At 33.5% G+C, this 19,920-nt stretch overlaps 2 protein-coding genes across 2 annotated transcripts; both read left to right on the forward strand.

Moving 5' to 3' along the window:
* Positions 1–1,023: 1,023 nt before the first annotated feature.
* LOC145305490 (uncharacterized) lies at positions 1,024–19,697 on the forward strand. The gene is made up of 16 exons (XM_080147109.1): positions 1,024–1,048; positions 1,323–1,354; positions 1,943–2,039; positions 2,752–2,818; positions 3,235–3,288; positions 4,145–4,203; positions 4,474–4,531; positions 4,856–4,946; positions 14,176–14,249; positions 15,331–15,451; positions 15,795–15,902; positions 16,130–16,203; positions 16,503–16,621; positions 18,010–18,091; positions 18,578–18,644; positions 19,641–19,697. The coding sequence occupies exons 1-16, from the start codon at positions 1,024–1,026 to the stop codon at positions 19,695–19,697; spliced, it is 1,185 nt and encodes a 394-aa protein (XP_080003235.1).
* On the forward strand, positions 6,111–11,873 carry LOC145305963 (uncharacterized). The gene is made up of 2 exons (XM_080147874.1): positions 6,111–6,712; positions 6,947–11,873. The coding sequence occupies exon 2, from the start codon at positions 7,031–7,033 to the stop codon at positions 7,874–7,876; it is 846 nt and encodes a 281-aa protein (XP_080004000.1). The 5' UTR covers positions 6,111–6,712; positions 6,947–7,030; the 3' UTR covers positions 7,877–11,873.
* Positions 19,698–19,920: the final 223 nt, after the last annotated feature.

The raw sequence follows: 19,920 nt of genomic DNA on the forward strand, positions 1-19,920 counted from the left end.
GATTTCCTATTCACCTCAAAATGAAGATTAAATGGAGCCTAACAAGAAGGTATTTTTGCCTCTAAAAGCAAATAATGGCATGAAGATTTAAAAGGGCACTTTATTTACATAAATTGAGATTCTGATTTTAGAGTACCTCATGATTTTTTCCATACTGAAGCCTTTTATTTGCATAAGAGTTTATTTAGCACATAATTTTGTAAGTGGATTTTTGTTGCACTTTAGCAAATTTAAAAATAGAAGTTTTGAGGCACTTTATATATCAAATATAGCAATATTTTTGTCATAATTCTAAATAACTAAGTAATTCCAAATATATATCAAATTTTAAAGACTTGCTTCGTGATCACTTTAAGTTCATTAGGACTTGACCTGCAGTCTCATGGGACTCTTTACTCTTTATTGCATGTCTCTGGCTGAGTATGGAAGGTGTCCCAAATGAAGACAATTAAATCAATTATGCTCTCCGCAGAGGAGCTTAGGATAAGAGCTGTACTGATATTATGTACACAACTATTGAGTATCCAAACTGCCCAATTATCTTATGTCTTACACAAACAATGGGAAGATGCATGAATGTAAAGCAACTGAGAATATTGTGTTACTTTATGGGGAGTTGAAGGTAAAAATGAATATGATGGGGAACTCTCACTTTCATAACTCAATATCCTTCCTCTGAGCCGCAACACTGCTTTGAATTTTTAGATTTTGAATTTTTAGATTCAAACTCAAATGTTTATAATTATGCTTGTTAGTTAATAAAATCTGAATTAAACATAATAAAGGCTTTTTGTACATTTGAAACATTTTTAAAGCTAACACCTCATTCATAGCAAAATTTAGAGATTTTTCAATATACAAACAATTGGTTTTACAGTTTCTTTACATTAATCAGGTGCCCCTTTTATTGAAGCCTAGAGCTACTTAATTCTTAAGTCTTAGCTCAACAAGTAGGGCCCTAACCTGTAGTCAGGTAGTTAATAATCTCATCCAGACACCCTGTCATAACTAAAGATGTTAAAAATGGTTCCTACTACTGCTATGTCAGGTCAGCAATATAAATAGTTAAAGTATGGGGATTGCAATGGCACATAAAAAGGCATCATTACCATGCATAGTTAGGACTTCTCAGTCGAAGGTCGTGCAATCAAAATGTTGGTTTTTCTTTTGACTTTACTTAAACTAATATCCATGGGTGTTAGAGTATCAAATCTCATTACAAGCAGATGATGCTCTGGATTCTATAGATGATCACTTAAAATTGAAAGAGAATCCTACCGTTATGAGTGAAGGTATATTCTTATGTTTAATTTTGATTTTAGTATTTTACAGATATATTTCTTCTACAACTCAGGTTAGTGCTAATGGTTATTATTTATTCGTTTATCCAAATAAGCAGAGTCTAAACTATTCAACAAATAATTTAATAAGTAGAACAGGAAATTTTGTTAGAAATTATAATTGCAAAAACATCTAAGGGGGAGGGGTGTTTATTATCTTCAAACTTTAAAAGACCTAATTTAATTCCCTGAAATTTTTTTAAATACCCTCTCTAAATATTTTAAGTCACCTAAATTAAATTTTCTAACACTATCTTATAAGCTATTCAAATTATCCCCAGAAAAAGAGAACCCTTATGGTTCAGTTGTTAGTGGCATCAACACTCATCAGACAACCAACCCTTTGATTGCATGACCTTTGTCTGATTAGTCCTAACTGTGCAATTGCATGATAATGAGTTGCATCTTTATTGGGCTAAGACATTTCCCCACCTCTAACTATTCATGTGACTCTGACAAAGCACCATTTTTAACGCCTTTAGTTATGATGCAGTGTTAAATTTTAACCTATCACCTTCCTGACAACTAGCAGATGAACTGTGTGTTGATGTTGAGTAATATCATTGGTTAAACAATATATTTATGTTAATCCTTTATCCTAGTGGTATGATCATATTCCTACAAATGCTACACGAATGCTGGTTTCCTATGCTATCGATTACCTGATTTTGAACCAAAATGGCAAGGCATCGTACTCAGGCAAGTTTTTTAGCACAGCCAGGAATTGTACTTTGGCAAGTTATTAGGCACAGTCCAGTATCATACTCAGGCAAGTTAATAATCACAGTCAAGAATTGTACTCATACAAGCTATTAATCAAAGCCAAGCACAGCCAGGCATCCTACTCTGGTAAGTCATTAATTACAGTTTATCATTGTAAGCATGCAAGTTATTAAGCACAGTCAAACATTGATACATGATGGATCTGTCTAGTTGGCGATGTTTGACAGGTATTTCTTTCTGATTACAAATTGCTTAGGATTGAATTGAGTTAGAAACCTAGTTGAGGTGTCTATAGAAAGGTATTGACATACAAAATCAAAAACTTTCAATATTATGTACTTTGTTGTCCTAGGAATCAGTATTACAAAAATTACATGAATAAGTTAATTATATCACATGAAAATTGTTGTCAAAAAAGTTAAAAATCAATTTGCTTTAAATGAACGTACAGACTATTAATGATTATAGAGTTGTTACACTTTATAAATAAGACTTAACTATCACAGGAATCACCATGCCAAGTTTAAAATCAATCAGAATACTCTAACATAAATAAATTAGTAATAAGAGCTATCCGTTATGGACAGACTACCAACACTAATTATAGATGAGCTTAACTTCACAAAAAAAAATCATACTGTAATTTATACATTATTGTTTAAAATGTGCAAAACTTTCTTATGATTAGGAACTTATTTAAATTCTGACACTGGAAAGAGAAGAAAGCGCCAAATAAATGAAGATCTTGATGACAGGTGAGGCTGCTGTATATCACACTCTAATGTCAAGTCCAACAATCCAGGATAACTAAGGGGAACTAAATCTATACTTTTAACAATATTCCCGGCAATGGCAAAAGAAAAAGTATATGAATTTCATTTAAAGAAAACCTTGACAGGAGAAATTTTATATCATGTAAGCATGAAAAATATATAGTAATTGTTACATTTAATTTCAAGGGGACAAAAATAATAGGTAAACATTTTTTTGTCTTTCTGGTGAAAATTTTACATTAAATGTGTGTGTGTTGAAGTATCATTGTTCATAGGGTTCATAGGAATGGCCCTGAAGAAGGGATAGAACTTAAAAGAGGGGGGTTGCAGATTGTTCCTTGGTCAAGAAATGGGTTTAATGAACCAAATTTAACTAAAATATTATTTTGTTTGTTTAGAAATACAATTTTTGTTACAAACAGTAGAGAGATAGATCAATCTGTAGTTGCAAGGTAATTTTTTGATTTGTTTTAGCTATAAGTTTAATTGCTGGTTTCACTCAAAGTGCCTAGTCAAGCTTAGACACCCTCCTATACCCATATTTTGAGATAAAATGAAAATAAAAGATTCTGTGATCTTAGGACGTCCAAGCTTTTTTATTTGAGGGAGTATAAAATTTGCTAGGTTGCTTAGTAAAATAGCACTTGAAGTAGATTCAAATTAAAATGAGGGGGGGGGGGGAAATAAAACTTTAAAAGATTTCCATTGCTTTTAATAAAAACTACAATATTAAATTACCTCGCTTAGACACATAATTATAACCTCATCTTCATAAGGAAGTTGTGTTGTTGGTAACTGATTACATTTTTACAATATAAACACCACATATAATAGTCAAAATCTCTGAAAAAAAAAATTCAGTTTAATTTGTGTTTGTAAGTGTAGAATCATAGCAGAACCAAATGAAACTATGCTGTGATTTGTTGTTGAGCTGATTCAGACTTCTGAGTGGCTGGAAATACTACAGTACTCTTTATTTAACTTAATTTTTAAAAATGATTTCAACTATAAAATGAGTATTTTTATTGTAAAAATATAATTAGTTACTGGCAACCTAAATTTTTGACAAAAATAAGCTTATAATTTTGTATCTAGGCTACGTAGTTTAATTAAAAAATCTATTACATGAGCAAGGAAAATCTTTCAAAATTTTCATTGTACATAAAATGTCATTTTAAAACCTACAACTTTTTGTTATTAAAGCTGAATGAAGGCTTCAAATTTAGGGTATTGGGGCTAATTATAATTAATTATCATGGGACATATTTTCATTAACTTTATATAAAACCTTAAATTTTAAATTTACAGCATTCCAGAAAATATTGCAACAAGATTCCAAGGTGCTAGTCCACAAATTCCAAATAAAGGCAAGTTTTTAGTAGCAAAACTACTCTATGATTCACTGTGTCTATCCTTCTGTCCATAAGGTATTTGGTAAAAAGAATTTTTTTCTCAGGTGTTTTTATAGATAGATGGTTAAAAAATTAGAAAATAGAAGGCTGAATATTGTTGTGAAGATTCATGGACATAAGCTTACTTTGTCTGATAATTATTCAAAAAAGTTATATGAAATTATATATATATATATTTTTTTGAGCATTGCTATTAATGGAATTTAACGTTCTTGTGTTTTATAGTTCGTAGTTCTGGCATAAAATACCCTTGGTCATGTTCACTAAGAAGCTCTGGTTATAGGTGAGTTTTTATTCTATTATTAACTTTGTCCGTCTGTCTACAAGTCCATACATAACTCTATTTTACTATTCAAACTTATACTTATTTCATATAAATAAAATGAAATATTTATTAAAGCAAAGCTACTATATAATTTTTTTATTTTTCTTTCCTTTGCCTGTCAGTTCATCCATTGGTTATTCAGTCTATTTGTTCTATCAGTCCACCCATAACTTTGTGGAGGAAAATGTTACTTTCTCAGGTCCTATATAAGATAGGCAGCTAAAATTCTAAAGATATAACTTTTTTTTTATTTAAAGTTTATGTGATTATTTTTAATACTAGGAGCTTCCATAAATGTGGAGTAACAATGCTATCAGGACCCCCTGGACCAACTATTTTAGTTTCTGCTGCCCATTGCAACTATATTTGCAAGGTAAAATTAAATTTTGGTGCTTTCTCTCAAAGCACTTATTGGCCACTGAAACCCACACTTCTTATTTTTAGAATGAATTGAGTATAAGTAGGGGTGGTTTTTAACCTATGCAGAGGGGCCTAAACCCATCAGAGCCTATCTAACCCTGCTGGACTTCTCATTGCAAGGAACCTTGCAAGAAATACACGGATCTAACTGCTGAAAGAAGGCCACAAGTAGATCCAATACCCCAATTTTTATGCCTTCATCTTTTGTCATGAAATTAGGTTGCCAGTAACTAATTATATTGTTAAAATAAAAAATCCCAGAGGACTGTAGTATTTCCAGCCATTGAGAAGTCTGAATAAGCTTAACAGCCAATCACAGCTAAGCTTATTTTAATTTCTATCTTTCTGCTATGATGTTACATTTACAAACGCTAGTTAAACCAAATTTTTTTCAGAGATTTTGAATATGAAAAGTGGTGTTTTTATTGTAAAAAGTAATCAGTTACCAGCAATCTAAGATAAGGTTATAATTTTGTGTCTAGGCAACATAATTTAATATTGTAATTTCTATTATGAGCAATGGAAATCTTTCAAAATTTTCATTGTAGATAAAATGTAATTTTGAAATGCTCAGAACTATTTTGTTATTGAAGATAGGGTATTGGGTCTATTTGGGTTTAATTGTCTAATTAATGTCTATTGTTTAATGAAAGCCTTCAAGAAATACACTGCTCAGCTAAAAGACTGCCACAAGTAGACCCAATATCCCAAATTCCAAGCTTGCCTTCATCTTCAATAACAAGAAAGGTGTTGGCAATATTAATTCTTATATGACATTTTGGGTAGATGAAAATTTTGAAATTGAGCTATATTTTTATTTTATGCATACAAATAGGAAGCCAGTAAAATTGGGCTTAACCCCTGTGAACACTGAACAATAAGAATACTTTTGTGTGAGAATTATACCTTTAGTATTTCCAGCCAATAAGAAGGCTTGATCAGCTCATCAACCAATCACAGAAGACCATCTATGAGTAAATATGTGTATTAGTTTCCTTTTTTCCACTAGGATTTTATGTTTACACCAAGAAGTTTTTTGAGAGATTATTGAGGCAGTCCTCCATGCATTAGAGTTGTGTATTTTAGTTTAGTTTAGTTTAGTTTAGTTTAGTTTAGTTTAGTTTAGTTTAGTTTAGTTTAGTTTAGTTTAGTGTGTGGAGCCGACAACATCTCTCTCTCCAGCCCTAATTGTGTTTAATGTACTAGTCGTACAACTCACCCCCACACTTTACTAGTTCCCCCTTACCCTTCGCCCGTGGTCACTCCGCGATTGTGTGTAAAGGGAAGATATGGTAGCCTAGGGCAACTCGCATCTAGTTCTGGCACCATATTTACACCGCCGTTTAGGTCAATTGGCAGTGTAAACCGCTAACGCTATCCTTATCTTTAACGTTATAAACATTAAGTGAATTAAATATTAAACTATTAATTTTCCGCTATTTCTTCACTAATCTTGGCCACTGTATTAAGGGCCAAAATCCGTGCTGTCACCCCATTGGTCAACCCGCAGTGACGCCTTCTGCTATTGGTTACAACAAACTATACACGTCATCCATTAGCCGCCGTCATCACCAAACCATACCAAGAATATAAACAAACTTCTGACAACTCATCAACAACAGGATGGCTTCAAACTTTGATTCCAGTCCTGACTTTTGGAAAAAAATGGATAAAATGCTAACGAAGAGATTTGAGGAATACGATGACAAAACAGCGAAGGTACGTCACAAAGAAGTTTTCGATAAATTCTCCAAGCAAAATGAAGAAATAGAAGCGGTAAAAAGTCAATTTAATAGTTTAAATGAGAAATTGGAAAACATTGATAGTTTTAAAAACGCAGAATTATCAGCGTCGACTTTAAAAACGTTAAAGGATAGTATCGCGGCTCTTGAGACTAAAGTACATACGTTAAATATGGATAACATAAATTACAAGAAGTTCCAATATTTTCAGAACTCCTGTAGGGAACAATGATCCCGCAGCTGGTCCTGCAGAATCTCGGGATACCAGGCGCCTCACAGCCGGGAGAGAATCACCATGTACCACATCTACACCTCCATAATCCTACCAGCCCTACAGATAGCGCGGAAAAACGGCCTTATCGACTACATCCCCCAACACTGGGGGGATGTAGTTGAATACGCGCACTACCTGCCGCATTCGCCAGCCAAGAAGGAGATACCGGTCGCCATCTTCAGGTTTCACAGTAGGATCTTCCTCACAGTGTTTATGATATCCAAACGCACTGTGATGGACAACTACGCTGCCAACTTAAACAAATATAAATCAACCAACCAGAGCCTGTCACCCGCACCCTTCTACCCTGGACGCCAGCTGAAGATTCAATATGACGCAACGAAACTCAATAAGTCCGTACAGACTTACCTTCATTCAACTAAACTGGTTGCCCGCACAAAAATAGCCTCAGAGACAGTGGCGTTCCAATTGAAGGCCGGAACAAAATGGTTTAAAGTCCTAAACCCATATGGAGAAACACTCGTGGAGATGACAAAACCCATCCCGGGCGCAGATTATCTGTTCAGCAGAGAAGAAGCCCCGCCACTGGTCAAGTTCAACAAGCTCCCGTACGCCCACAGAGATTCATTCTTCAGAAATACCAACATCTGCAACCCCTTGATGAGTGAGGACGACTTTGAGGACAACAATAACCCACCCCCGCCACAGCTCAACAACGACGAGGAGTTTCCGCCGATGAGTCCAACAGACGAAGGAGGAGCCCAGGCAGCCACAGCGAGTCCAGCCAGCCAAGGAGCCGCAGCGAGAACGAGTGCAGCGGCCGAGAGCGAGTTCGAGCCCCCAAAATCACAGCCAGCACAGCAGAAAGTTCAGCCAGTCAGAAACGCCAAAAAAACAGTAAGATAAAATAGCTTAGACTTAAAATCTATAGATAGTACCTAGTTATCTAGCTACCTAGTTATAAAGGCAACATAAAATGATTAATCTGGCTACCATCAAAATCAAATTACTTTTATCACTGCTAATTTAGTTTAACGTTATCGTTATCGTTATCGCCGCCAAAAAGGAAAGCTATCAAACGTATGAATCAGTACATTTCACATGCTATGATTAATATTAACTCTTAAAATTATTTGTGCATCATATATCAGTATGTAATTAAAATTAATCAAAACTCTCAAATTACTTAATCTCAATCAACTACCCATGTACACACAATTCTTTCCTAAAAATTATTTAAGGGTAGGAACTAGTAAAGTAGTGGAGGGCTCATTTATTGACACCCTTCACTAATGTTTTATTCTCGCAACCCATATTGTAAATATAAACTATTTTATTATGTATTTTATTCGCTAATTTATACTTTTTTTCAGTTGTTCCCACCTAGCGAGTTTCGTGCTAATCCTCCTGCGCTAAATCCAGACCTTGAACCTACCTCCAACAAACCTCCCTAATGGATTAGATGAACAGGTACCGAATGACTTAAATCTTAACCCGTTATATGACTTACTTAATCCCTTACATGGCAATAACTTCGAAGGTTTAGAAGAAGAATTTAATATTAATTGTACCTATCTAACAGAAAATGCAGCAATAAGTAAATTAAAATCATTTAAAGAGCAACTAATAATCCTATTAAGTATTAACTGTCAGAGTATCCACGCAAAATATAACGAGATTCTTGGTTGTATTGATAACTTCAGAAATAAAGGTATAATGCCCACAATGCTTGCGTGTCAGGAATTGTGGGTTAATACCGAAGCAAATCTTGACGTTTTTAATGTAGAAGGATACAATTGGCACACTAATCTTAGAAAGCATCAACGGGGGGGAGGGGTTGGGATACTTATTCAAAAACAATATAAAGTAGACAGGTTGTTTGAAAGGATCTCATTTAAAGAAAGGATATGCGAAAGCATATGCCTTAAAGTTTCTCTCAATGGCTTTAAGTTCGTTGTCCTGAATACGTACAGGCCTCCGAATCAATCTAATGACGAAATCGAACAATTCTTTGACACATACCTAGAACTACTCGATAGGATATTTGCACTTGACCTTCCCTTTTTCATTGTTGGTGACATTAATCTTGATTTGCTTAAACTTAATGACATCAATAGTCACAGTATGCGTCTTGTTGAAGCACTAAACTTTAATGGGGTCTTAAACACAATAACTAAAGCCACAAGAATAACAAGAACAAGTGCCACACTAATAGATATTTTTGGCGTAGGTAATTTCATCCAAAATTTAATGCTTTCTTGTGTTTTAACTTCGCAGATATCGGACCACTTAATGCTGGTCAATGCTTTCAGGATTAATGGTGGAAAAAAACCTACACAACCTGATTTCTACGAAAAAAGGATGATGGGTGATGACAACATTAATTCATTAAATGAAGCATTGTACAGTACTGACTGGTCAGATGTCTTAAATAAAGATAACGCCAACGCTGCTTATGATATTTTTATAAAAAAATTCCTTGAGTTGTACAATACCTTATGCCCTGTCGTTCGGATTAGAAAAAACAAAAAAACCACACCCCTGCAAAAATTCATGACACCACACCTCTTGAGAATGCGTGAACATAAACACGCCTTGCATGACAACTTCCTTAGAGAACGAACGAGAGAAAGCGAGGCAGTGTACAACTCATATAGGAACAGTTACAACAGAAATGTAAGGAAAGCTAAACTTGATTATTATAGACTTAATATTAGGAATTGTGGGGGGGACAGCAAGAAACTTTGGAAATGCTTAAAAGAAATGTTAGGCTTTGATCAGAAGGCAGCTGAGTGCTCATATTTGGAAGTTGGGAATAGGAAAATTGAGGGTGACCAAGCCATCGCAAACGAATTTAATAGATTTTTTTGTAACCTTGGAACTTCACTAAAACCTGAGATCCCAACAACAAACAAACATTTTTCTGAGTACCTCCCACCCCCAATCCAAGATTCACTTTTCTTTGAACCTCTTTACCCATTTAAAGTCATAAACTTAATCAGAAATATTAAACCAAAAAAAAGTACCGACGCAAATGATGTATCAATGTTTATACTTTCAAAATGTGCGGATGTGATAGCACAACCCCTCTGTCATTGTTATAACTTATCCCTCCAAACCGGTACTTTCCCCTCCAGCATGAAGGTTTCCAAGGTTATAGTTTTACACAAATCAGGATCACTCAATCAGACTGACAACCATCGTGGTGTCAGTCTGATTGATAATTTCTCCAAACCGCTGGAGAAACATGTATGTGATAGCTTGGTCAACTTCTTAGACGAAAGAAATTTTTTCAACGCACGTCAATTTGGGTTTAGGAGGGGGGTTTCAACCTATCATAACATCCTAGACCTTTCAAATATGATCACAAAGTGCCTAAGTCGAAACAATTCCTGTTTATCCATATTTTTGGATATCAGGAAATGTTTCGACATGATAAATAGAGAAGTGTTATTTGAAAAACTTAGGAACGCAGGGATTAGGGGATTACCGTTGAGTTGGTTCGTTAGTTATTATAGTAATCGCTCGCAGAAAGTCTTTTTTAGGGGTGTGTTTTCAACTTTGGAAAGTATTATCATTGGCGTACTCCAGGGGTCAGTTTTGGGACCAATATTGTTTTTGATTTTTATAAACGATCTAATTAATATAGATCCAAATGTAATAATCAACCTTTTTGCAGATGATGCTCTCTCCTACCTGGAGAAAGAATCACTTGCCGAACTTATTGAGCTTGCCAAAGATATAATCCCAAAACTGACTACCTGGTACAGTTCAAACCAATTATTGATTCATCCTTTAAAAACCAAGTGTATGATTTTCACTTCTCCTAGAGAACAACTCACCCCCGAAGAATCTTTAATTAAGTCTGAATTCAACGTCTTTGTAAATATGAATAACATAGGGGAAAACACACCAGAAAAAATCACTAAATTAGATCTTGTAACTGATACAAATGAAGGGTCTATCAAGCATTTGGGTGTTCTGTTGGATACAAAATTAAAATATACCTATCATTTAAAAAAAGTATATGCAAAAATTTCCAAAATAATTTATTCAATGCGTATAATGCGCCATTTTCTTGACAAAAAACATCTGAGAATTTTGTATTCATCATACATCAAAAGTAATATTGAGTATTGCTGCATTCTTTTTACTGCATGTCCACAATATTTATTGAATCCGATTATTAAGATTCAAAAGTCTGCAATAAGAATAATCGAAAACCTACCTAGTAGAGCCCACACGGCTGAATATTTCAAAAGCAACTCAATCTTACCTTTTGACTTACTCATAAAATATAACGTCTGCAAATTTATGTTCAAATATCAGAATGGCCTCCAGCCGGAAATATTTAACAATACCTGGGAGTTCTCCAGAGATCGACACAGGTATAACATGAGAAATGCAAATAATTTTGCCTACGCACAAGGAGGAAGCAGAAATTTTCTATTAAACGCACCTTTTCACGCTTTTCCAACTATCTTCAACAATCTTCCAAATAACATAAAACAAATTGAAAATGAGAAGGAGTTTAGTAGAAAATGCCATACTTTCTTCTTAAACCAAATAGAGTTTGCATAAGTTATAATGAGAAAGTCCGATGCTTAAATAATAAATATTAATTTGTTAACTAACAACAAAAAACTCTTTATTCTATTAACACAAACGTTTTAATGATCTTAATGTTTTATCGTCTTTTATCGTCTTTTAATCCGTTTTATCTTCTTATCCTTTACTTTTAACTTTGAATCCTTTAGATCTATCTAAGAATCAAATCATTGGGCAAGAAACATGGAATGTTCGCCCGATATATCAGGGAGGGAGGGAGGGGATGCTTAATAACTCGTAACTTTTCAATTTTAAACCTAACTCAACATCAAGAATCTAGGCATAAAGCCTGGAAGGCTTGCCTAAATATACAAGGGGGGGGAGGAAAGTAGTAAGAAAGTAGTAAGAAGTATAGAAAGAATGGGTGTTTATTACTTTTATTGTCTTCCTACATATACATAGCATAGTTATAGAGCAGCTTTGACGTACGTCAAATAAGTAATATCAATTAGGAGGCACAAAATCACAAAATTTTCAAAATTTTCTTATTTTTATTATTAAAAACACTGCATAATTTATGTATTAATATTAATTGTAGAAATATCAAACTGGTTAACTTGTTAAGACTCGATGTTAGTAAGGTTATTCAATAAAGGCGTATACAGGGATGGGTCAAGTGTAGATAATCTCGTCACTTTATATGTGCTGGAAATTGCAACATTTTATTGTCATTAACTGTACGTGTTCTTGTCTCTATGTCTCTATCCCTCACTAATTCCATGTAAATTAAGCATTGATCAAATAATTTAAACATTTCTTCTTTTTTTAGAACATGGAATTAACAGATGGTGAAGATACTGGAGGAGCTGTGGAGGGCAGATAAGGTAGGTCTAGTTGGGCTAGCAGGACATGTACTCGACTCCCACCTCCGTATATCGGGAACATAGTTGTTCACAAAGAACAGCCGCAATCTTGATATGCCGCAGGCGGAGTAGACTGCGAAAGTGGCCGGCGAGTCCTTGAGGTCGGTTCAAAAATAAATATTGATCAAAGAAACATACATGGTCATGTAGGGCCATCACTTCTTTAAAGAAATTTGAATTTTCATCAAGCTGCCACAGCAGAGTGACAAGCTTTTCCCTGACGCTTCGAAAGCGCAGTGCTAAATCGACCCAAGGGCCAGCCACTGCAGCGGTACATGCTCTCCGAATCCGGCTGGACATACTGAGGCTGCCACCCGCAGCACTTCCGGTGTCAATCTCACGAATAACTTTCAAATCTTAATTCAATCTTAATTTTATGTTTATCTTCGTTTTACTTTCTTAACAAATCTCAAACTTAATATAACGAATAAAGTCTTAAGTCTTGTCTATCCCGTAGAATTTTAGAATTTATAACACACAAAATCAAAGCTAAACTATAACTAAAGCTATAGAAGTACGATATTTAGATATTTAAATATTTTAAGCCAATTGTACCCTAACCAAACAAGAAACTTTCGTGTTTTCATTTCTGTAAGCCGATGTAACCAAGAAGCGAAGTTTTTCGAATATGGATACATTGGTAAAACATTTTCAATATCATTAATTGCTCTTAGGTAACTAAATACATAGGTACAAAATCTTTTCTAAGTATTTCAAGACAAAGCAACTTTAATTTCAATAGACATCCTTTTCTTTTCTTTTCGTTTTTTCTTTTCACAACTTCTTATTTACTTCTTATTTATTTATTTTCTCAAAGCACGTTTTCCATATAATAATGTTAACGTCCTTGTGTTAACATCTCAAGCTGACGTTTATCCAAGCCTTAATCCGTCAATTGCCACAGGGATGTAAGGATTTGTCGGGGAGGAAATAAGTCATTGGGTACCTACGGAAATGGGATGCTATATCCCATGGATATAAAATAACATTAACGTGTAAAATCAACTAATCTAGGGAAAAGTTGGGTGGGTCAAGGAAAAGGTCTAGAACGGGAAAAGAAGCGTGGAGAAATCCCACGACATCCGTAATTTAATTGTATGGATCTCATTCTTGGAGGCCCCGAAATAAGCAAGGTGGAACGGTCGTTAAGGGTATTATTAGCGAATATTATAGTATTTTATCTTATTGTATGTACTCAATATTCATGCAAAAATCCTATTATAAGCTATGTCATGACTTGGTAAGCACTGCAAAGACACCTCGCAGTTCAACAACCCTGAAGGGTTAAGCCATCCACTCGTGACACAGCTGCTCAGTGTTCATAATTATAAACATGTAATCATATATTTAAAATGTATGTGAATATAGGAGCGGACGAAATATTCAATACAGCCCTGAGCTGGTCATACTTAACTTATTATTATTGTCATATATAATAAAACTGATACATTTACCATTTACTACATCCCTGAAATCATATCATTGTAATAGATAATATATATATATATATGCATTCTATTTCAGCCAGAAACATTATTATAAAACTGCAATCTATTTCAGGATGAAACCTTAGTAAACCATTGTAAACTTAATCAGTAACTCGCCCTAATTGTATGCACCTTAGGAAAATAAATCTAATCTAATCTAAAAAAATTTCTTGCAAGGTTCCTTAAAGTACTCCACTTGTTTAATGTCCTTCATAAAACTATCCCTTTTTAAAATAATCTTTTATAGGATGCAGACAATAATTTGAATGAAAGCTGTTGTTGTAATCCAATAGGGGATCCTGGTTATCTAATAAATTGCAGGTACTTAAAGATTATTAACCCATTAGTGCCGAGCGCCACTTTTATGGACCGATCGAGCTGAAAATCTCAGGGAAGCTTTATAATGGTAAAAACGGAATTCCAATTTTTTTGTTTTGCTCTAGTGGCGTGCACAGGAAAGTTGCAATAAAACCCGGTTCGGCGCGAGTAAAAAAACCTTGCGGCATTAATAACCGTTTTTGGCGTTTTTTGGTGCTTTCCCCCGGCATTAAAGCCCGTTTGAGACCTAAATACCCGGTTATTTGGCCCTAAAAATTAAAAATGTAATTTTTGAACGCCCAAAGTGAGATGAACACTTTTTAAAACTACGATACGATCCGTAATTGAAAACTACATAACCTCATGTAATTGATAGAGCTACAACTAACATACAAAACAATTTATATCACATTTAAGATTTTGGCTATAGGTACCCCCCTTTTTTGGTTAATAAACCCGGTTTTTGTTGTTGTTGTAAAAAAGATCTATTAGTAAAACCGGGTAATGAAAATTTCAGACTTTCCCCCCATATGCCGAGCCGGGTCTATATAGAACGTAAAAAAACGATAAAAAATCATATAAAAAATAATAATTTGAATAAAACGAATTCACAAATGAATGTAAATGCCAATAAACTTTAAATTTCACGAAAAAAATCACTAACTTTACTTCATAAACAAAAAAGTTAGGAGGGGTATTTTAAAATCACCTTGTTTTTCTTGGTTTTCAAATTTTGTTGAGCTATACCGGCAAACGGAAGTAAGCAAATCTGCCTGCTCCAGGGGGAAATGAAAACCAGGGTAATAGAGGGGGGATTCATACTGAGAATGATGCAATCCTAAAACTGAGAACCGTTTTTTTTCGGCATTTTCTGGAACCGGGCGTTAAAAGCCGGTTTGTCACTAATGGGTTAAAAAGAAGTTATGATTTTTAAACTTTTGCTAATGGTCTTCAAATGATTAAAGGCTATTTTTATTCCCTTCCCTACTGCTTTGAATGAAAAGCCAGTAGATATTAAGGGTGCAACTACTAGTACATTTATATTAAATGAAAATAACCCTTTATGCATAATAAATCTATTTAGAGAAAGTGTCCACTGTGGCCCTGATCCTAAAACTGTGAAAGCCGAGCCAAGTGACTTAAACATTGTGTGTGGAGAAATCAGTGTTGAAATTGAAAATCAGTTTTTTTCTACTGAAAAAGAGGTAAAATTTGAAATATGACTTTTCATAGTACATGATTGTTCTGTATGGCTCGAATTAGTTCTAATCTAGTGGAAATTAATTATTTTTCAGTAATACTTTAAAACATAATATTCTATGGCTTCTAAACCTATTAATATCCACTGGATTAAAAACAGTTCTGATCCAAATAGAAAAATCATTATCTTATTTAAATTTTTTTTTAAATAATGAAATAAAATAATACAATTAACATAAAATTTACAAAATTTTAATTAATTTATTAATTTCTTATGTTATCCATGGAACACTGTCTAAAGTAAGATGCAAAGAATATTTGATAATATATATATCTTTAACAATTTAGGTTGTTTTAAATGTGAAAGAGTTCCATAATTATCCCTTATATGATCCTGAGAATATCCTGAATGGATATGACATTGCAGTCTACATAGTTGATGATGAAAAATTAAAGGTAGATATCAGAATCAACAAGGATGACAATATTCATAGGTAACAAAGCCCCAAAAGTATTTATAATCACACAGACAAAGTGAGTTACAAAAAGAGAGCTGTTACAATCAGAATCGCCCATAAACATTACAGACTAAGTGATGGATTAATAGACAAAGTGAAGCATAGAGTAGCTTTACTACCAAAAAATATCAGGGTCAAATCTCTGATTTTGACATTTCTTTTTAGGATAGTTCCTACTTCAATAAAGGAAATATTTGGCCGGCATGCCTTCCCAAAGGAGATGACCAATATGAAACTGGGTAAGATTCAACATTTGGTATTATCTAATGAGAATTAAAGAGGTTAAACTTTTTATGCTTCAAAAATCTATTTCATATATATTACTACGTACAATTTTAAATGCACAAATGAATAAAATAAGGTACTGTATTTTCATTCACATAGTGAGCATATGAAATGGATTTTACACGTTCAAAACTAGGAACCTGACAAATAACTTGGCCTAGGTTAGGTTGTATAGCCAATAGCCCTCAATGTATCGAGCAAGCAATGAATTTTACTATACACATTAATCAATTTTGATTTGCTTTTGGAGAAGTGATCGGAAGGCAAGAGTTTCTGGCTGGGATGTTCCAGATTTTCTTTCCAGAAGAATTGGAGCATTGAATTTTCAGAATTTTCTGGAAGTTGAGCAAGGAAACTTTTTTAATAAGGCATGTATATTCAAATATTTTTAGGTGATTATGGGTGTGTCAGGTTTGAGTCTGGAGTTTAAAGTGTTGGTTGTCTGTTTGGTGTTAAGTGTTTTATAAAAAAAGAAACTTTGTGTACCTTTATTGTATTTGATTGATAGGTTCAAATCTAGTAGTTTTTCACTTTTCCAGCAATAATTCTAATCAACAGATATTGTTGTTTTTTAGCATCAATTAGGATGCATATCAAATCATCATTTAAAGGAAGCCTGCAAGAAAAACCACGCTTTAACTGCTGAAAGACTTCCACAAGTAGACCCAATACCCTAAATTTGAAGCCACCAGCTTTAATAACGAAATAACGAAAGGCATTACAAAATGACATTTTATGTACAATAAAACTTTTGAAAGATTTCCATTGCTCATAGTAGAAAAACAATATTAAATTATGGCACCTAGACACAAAATTAAAACCTTATCTTTGTCAGAAACTTAGATTGCCAGTAACTGATTACATTTTTTTACAATAAAAATACCACATTTCATAGTCAAAATCTCTGGAAAAAAAATGGTTTAATTGTGTTTGTAAACAAAAAATCATAGCGGAAACAAATTAAACTAATGCAAGCTTAGCTGTGATTGGCTGATTACCTAATTCAGACTTCTGATTGGGTGAAAATACTACAGTACTCTCCGTACAACACAAGTTATTTTTTTTATAATAATTTTGACTGTAAAAATGGTTATTTTTGTTTGTAAAAATATAATTAGCTACTGGCAACCTAAATTCATGACAAAAAAAAGCTTATAATTTTGTTTCTAGGCCACGTAGTTAAAGTTTAAAATTTCTAACATGAGCAATGGAAATCTTTCAAAATTATCATTGTACATAAAATGTCATTTTAAAATGCCTAATACTTTTTTGTTATTGCAGCTGAAGTCTTCAAAATTGGGGTATTGGGTCTACTTGTGGAAATCATTCAGCAGGCTTCCTTAAAGATACCTGTTGAATTATAAAATTACTAGCGGCTTCGCCCCTAGCCTCTACTGGCTTTGCCCCAAGAGGTGATAAAAAATTAAGGCGAAATTCGTTAAAAGGACCAAGGAAATCTTCTACAAAACATAAAGGACCAAGGAAATCTTCAGCAAAAAAAATGGGGGGGGATTTTTTTTATTTTTGGGGGGGTTGGGGGTGTCCCACCCCCCAAGAAAATAGCTTGAAACCACCACAGGACCAATAGGTATATACCCTGAAGAGTAGAATCCGATCGGTTCAGTGGTTACCGAGATCTTAAGCTTCAGACAGACGGACGGACGGATGGACTTACGGACGGACGAACAGACAGACATCAAGCTACTTTGTATTATAGATAATCAGACCTTTTTTATAAATATTTTGAATCAATTAGGAAGTATTGATGGAAAAAGTTGACTGCAAAGATCACCCCAAAATGGGGACAGATACTTATTATCCAAGCAGAGGTTCATGCTTTAGGTAAAAAAATTTTTATACCTATTTGAAAATATGAAGACATGTTTATTTCTAATCTGAACTTTATAAAACTATTAGCTGCTTTGTCCCTGTCCACATGTGAGAGAAAGAGAGATATTGAATGTTTAATAAGTAGACTAAAACCATTCAAAGTCATTTCTAATTCTTGATTGAAAAATTCCTTGTTATTTTATGTAATACTAGTAAAGGCGCCTTTAGCATTTGGGGACTCTATTCAAAGGAGTACAGAACCTTTCCAAGTATAATATCTAAAAATTAACTGTGATAAAACCATCCTGGGACCCATATAAAGATTACCTCCATCTATTTATTTAACACAATTAATTGAGACAACATACAGGTGAAATTATCCAACATTCTATGTGTGAGCTATGAGAGACATTAAGAATTATAGGGGAAAAAAGATAGGGAAGTCAATATGTAAAATTTTAAAATGGTTGAGAAAATCGAACTGGCATATTTATAAAGGGATCCAACATTGTCGAGCTGTCCAAATTTTGGTGTATCAGGATCTGGACTTGTCAGGCCATTCAAGGTAAAATAAGTTTTTGGAAACATCTATGAAGGAATTATTTTTTTATTACTATTAAGTCAGGTTAAAAGGAATATGAACAAAAATTTTTTCATCAGATTAAAACCTTAACATTATCTCATTCATAAAATCTCAAAGATAGGGCAAAAAGGGATAGTATTTCCTTAAAAAACGACTTTTTTCTGCTGATTTTTACTAAATCAAATATTGGAAGAAATTTTTCCGGAGTATTTAGATGTGCAATCAATTGTTTTTTTCTCCGTCTATAGACAAAACTAATCTTTTTGGCATAGTTCTCTATTTTTCCTAAAGGTAAAGCCTACTTTTAACATAATCCTTGCCTTTAACCAATCTATAGTTACTTAGAAATTGATAAAATAAAAAGTATTTTTATTTAATATAAAATACAAGAACAAAGCTAAAAGCAGGTTTATTTATTAGTAACTAAGCAACTTTAGTTGGCATATCTTTCACCCACTTTTGATTACAAAGTTTAGAATAATAAAGGTGCAATATTTTTTTATAAACAGTCGGATGAAAGTGTAATCTCAATTATTTATTGTCTGACACAATACAAAAGGATATTATTATTTTAAATAACCTCTGAGAGATATACTGTATTTCAGTTTCCAAAAGTGTACCTAGCTTCCGCGTCCTATCTCAATATTTACTACTAACTAAAAAAGCTTTAAACTTCCAAAAAAAAAATAAATTTAAAAAATTTAAATTTTGAATGTATAATGTATAAATTGTTTATACATTATGTCGCTTTTTCCTTTGACCGGAGTAGCTGAAAATAGCGTTTGCAATAATTGGGTTATCTGCTGTACAACTTTGGAAATTAGGGAAGAAATATGCAATCCATTTTCAGCAGTATTAAATATTTTTAGCAATAGTAAATATTTAGATATTATATACACAATAAGAAACTCAAATTCAGTTGACTGGGTAAGTACCATTTAAAACTTTGCTGCTGTAAAACAAATTTATTATTTTTAGGACTCAGGATATTCAAGGTTTTGCTTTTTTGGTCCACTCAGCTTTCACAGGAAATAAAGAAATTAAACAACAATGACAGGGTTCTAGATATTTTTTTGCATTAAAAGTCAAAAGAACATAAAGAAAATAACCCCACCAACAAAGTTGCAATGTAAATAACCCACAAGTCTAGAGTCTAGCCTATAAGTTAAAAAGTTGACTGTTCTTAAACTTGTCTTAAAGTCCTAATTGTGTTTGGTTATGGTTTTGTGCAAAGGTATTCCCCTGCTATAAGTTTTAA

This window comes from Acartia tonsa, chromosome 14, assembly GCF_053477335.1.
Source record: "Acartia tonsa isolate MP-2025a chromosome 14, ASM5347733v1, whole genome shotgun sequence".
NCBI classification, from domain to species: Eukaryota; Metazoa; Arthropoda; class Copepoda; order Calanoida; family Acartiidae; genus Acartia; species Acartia tonsa.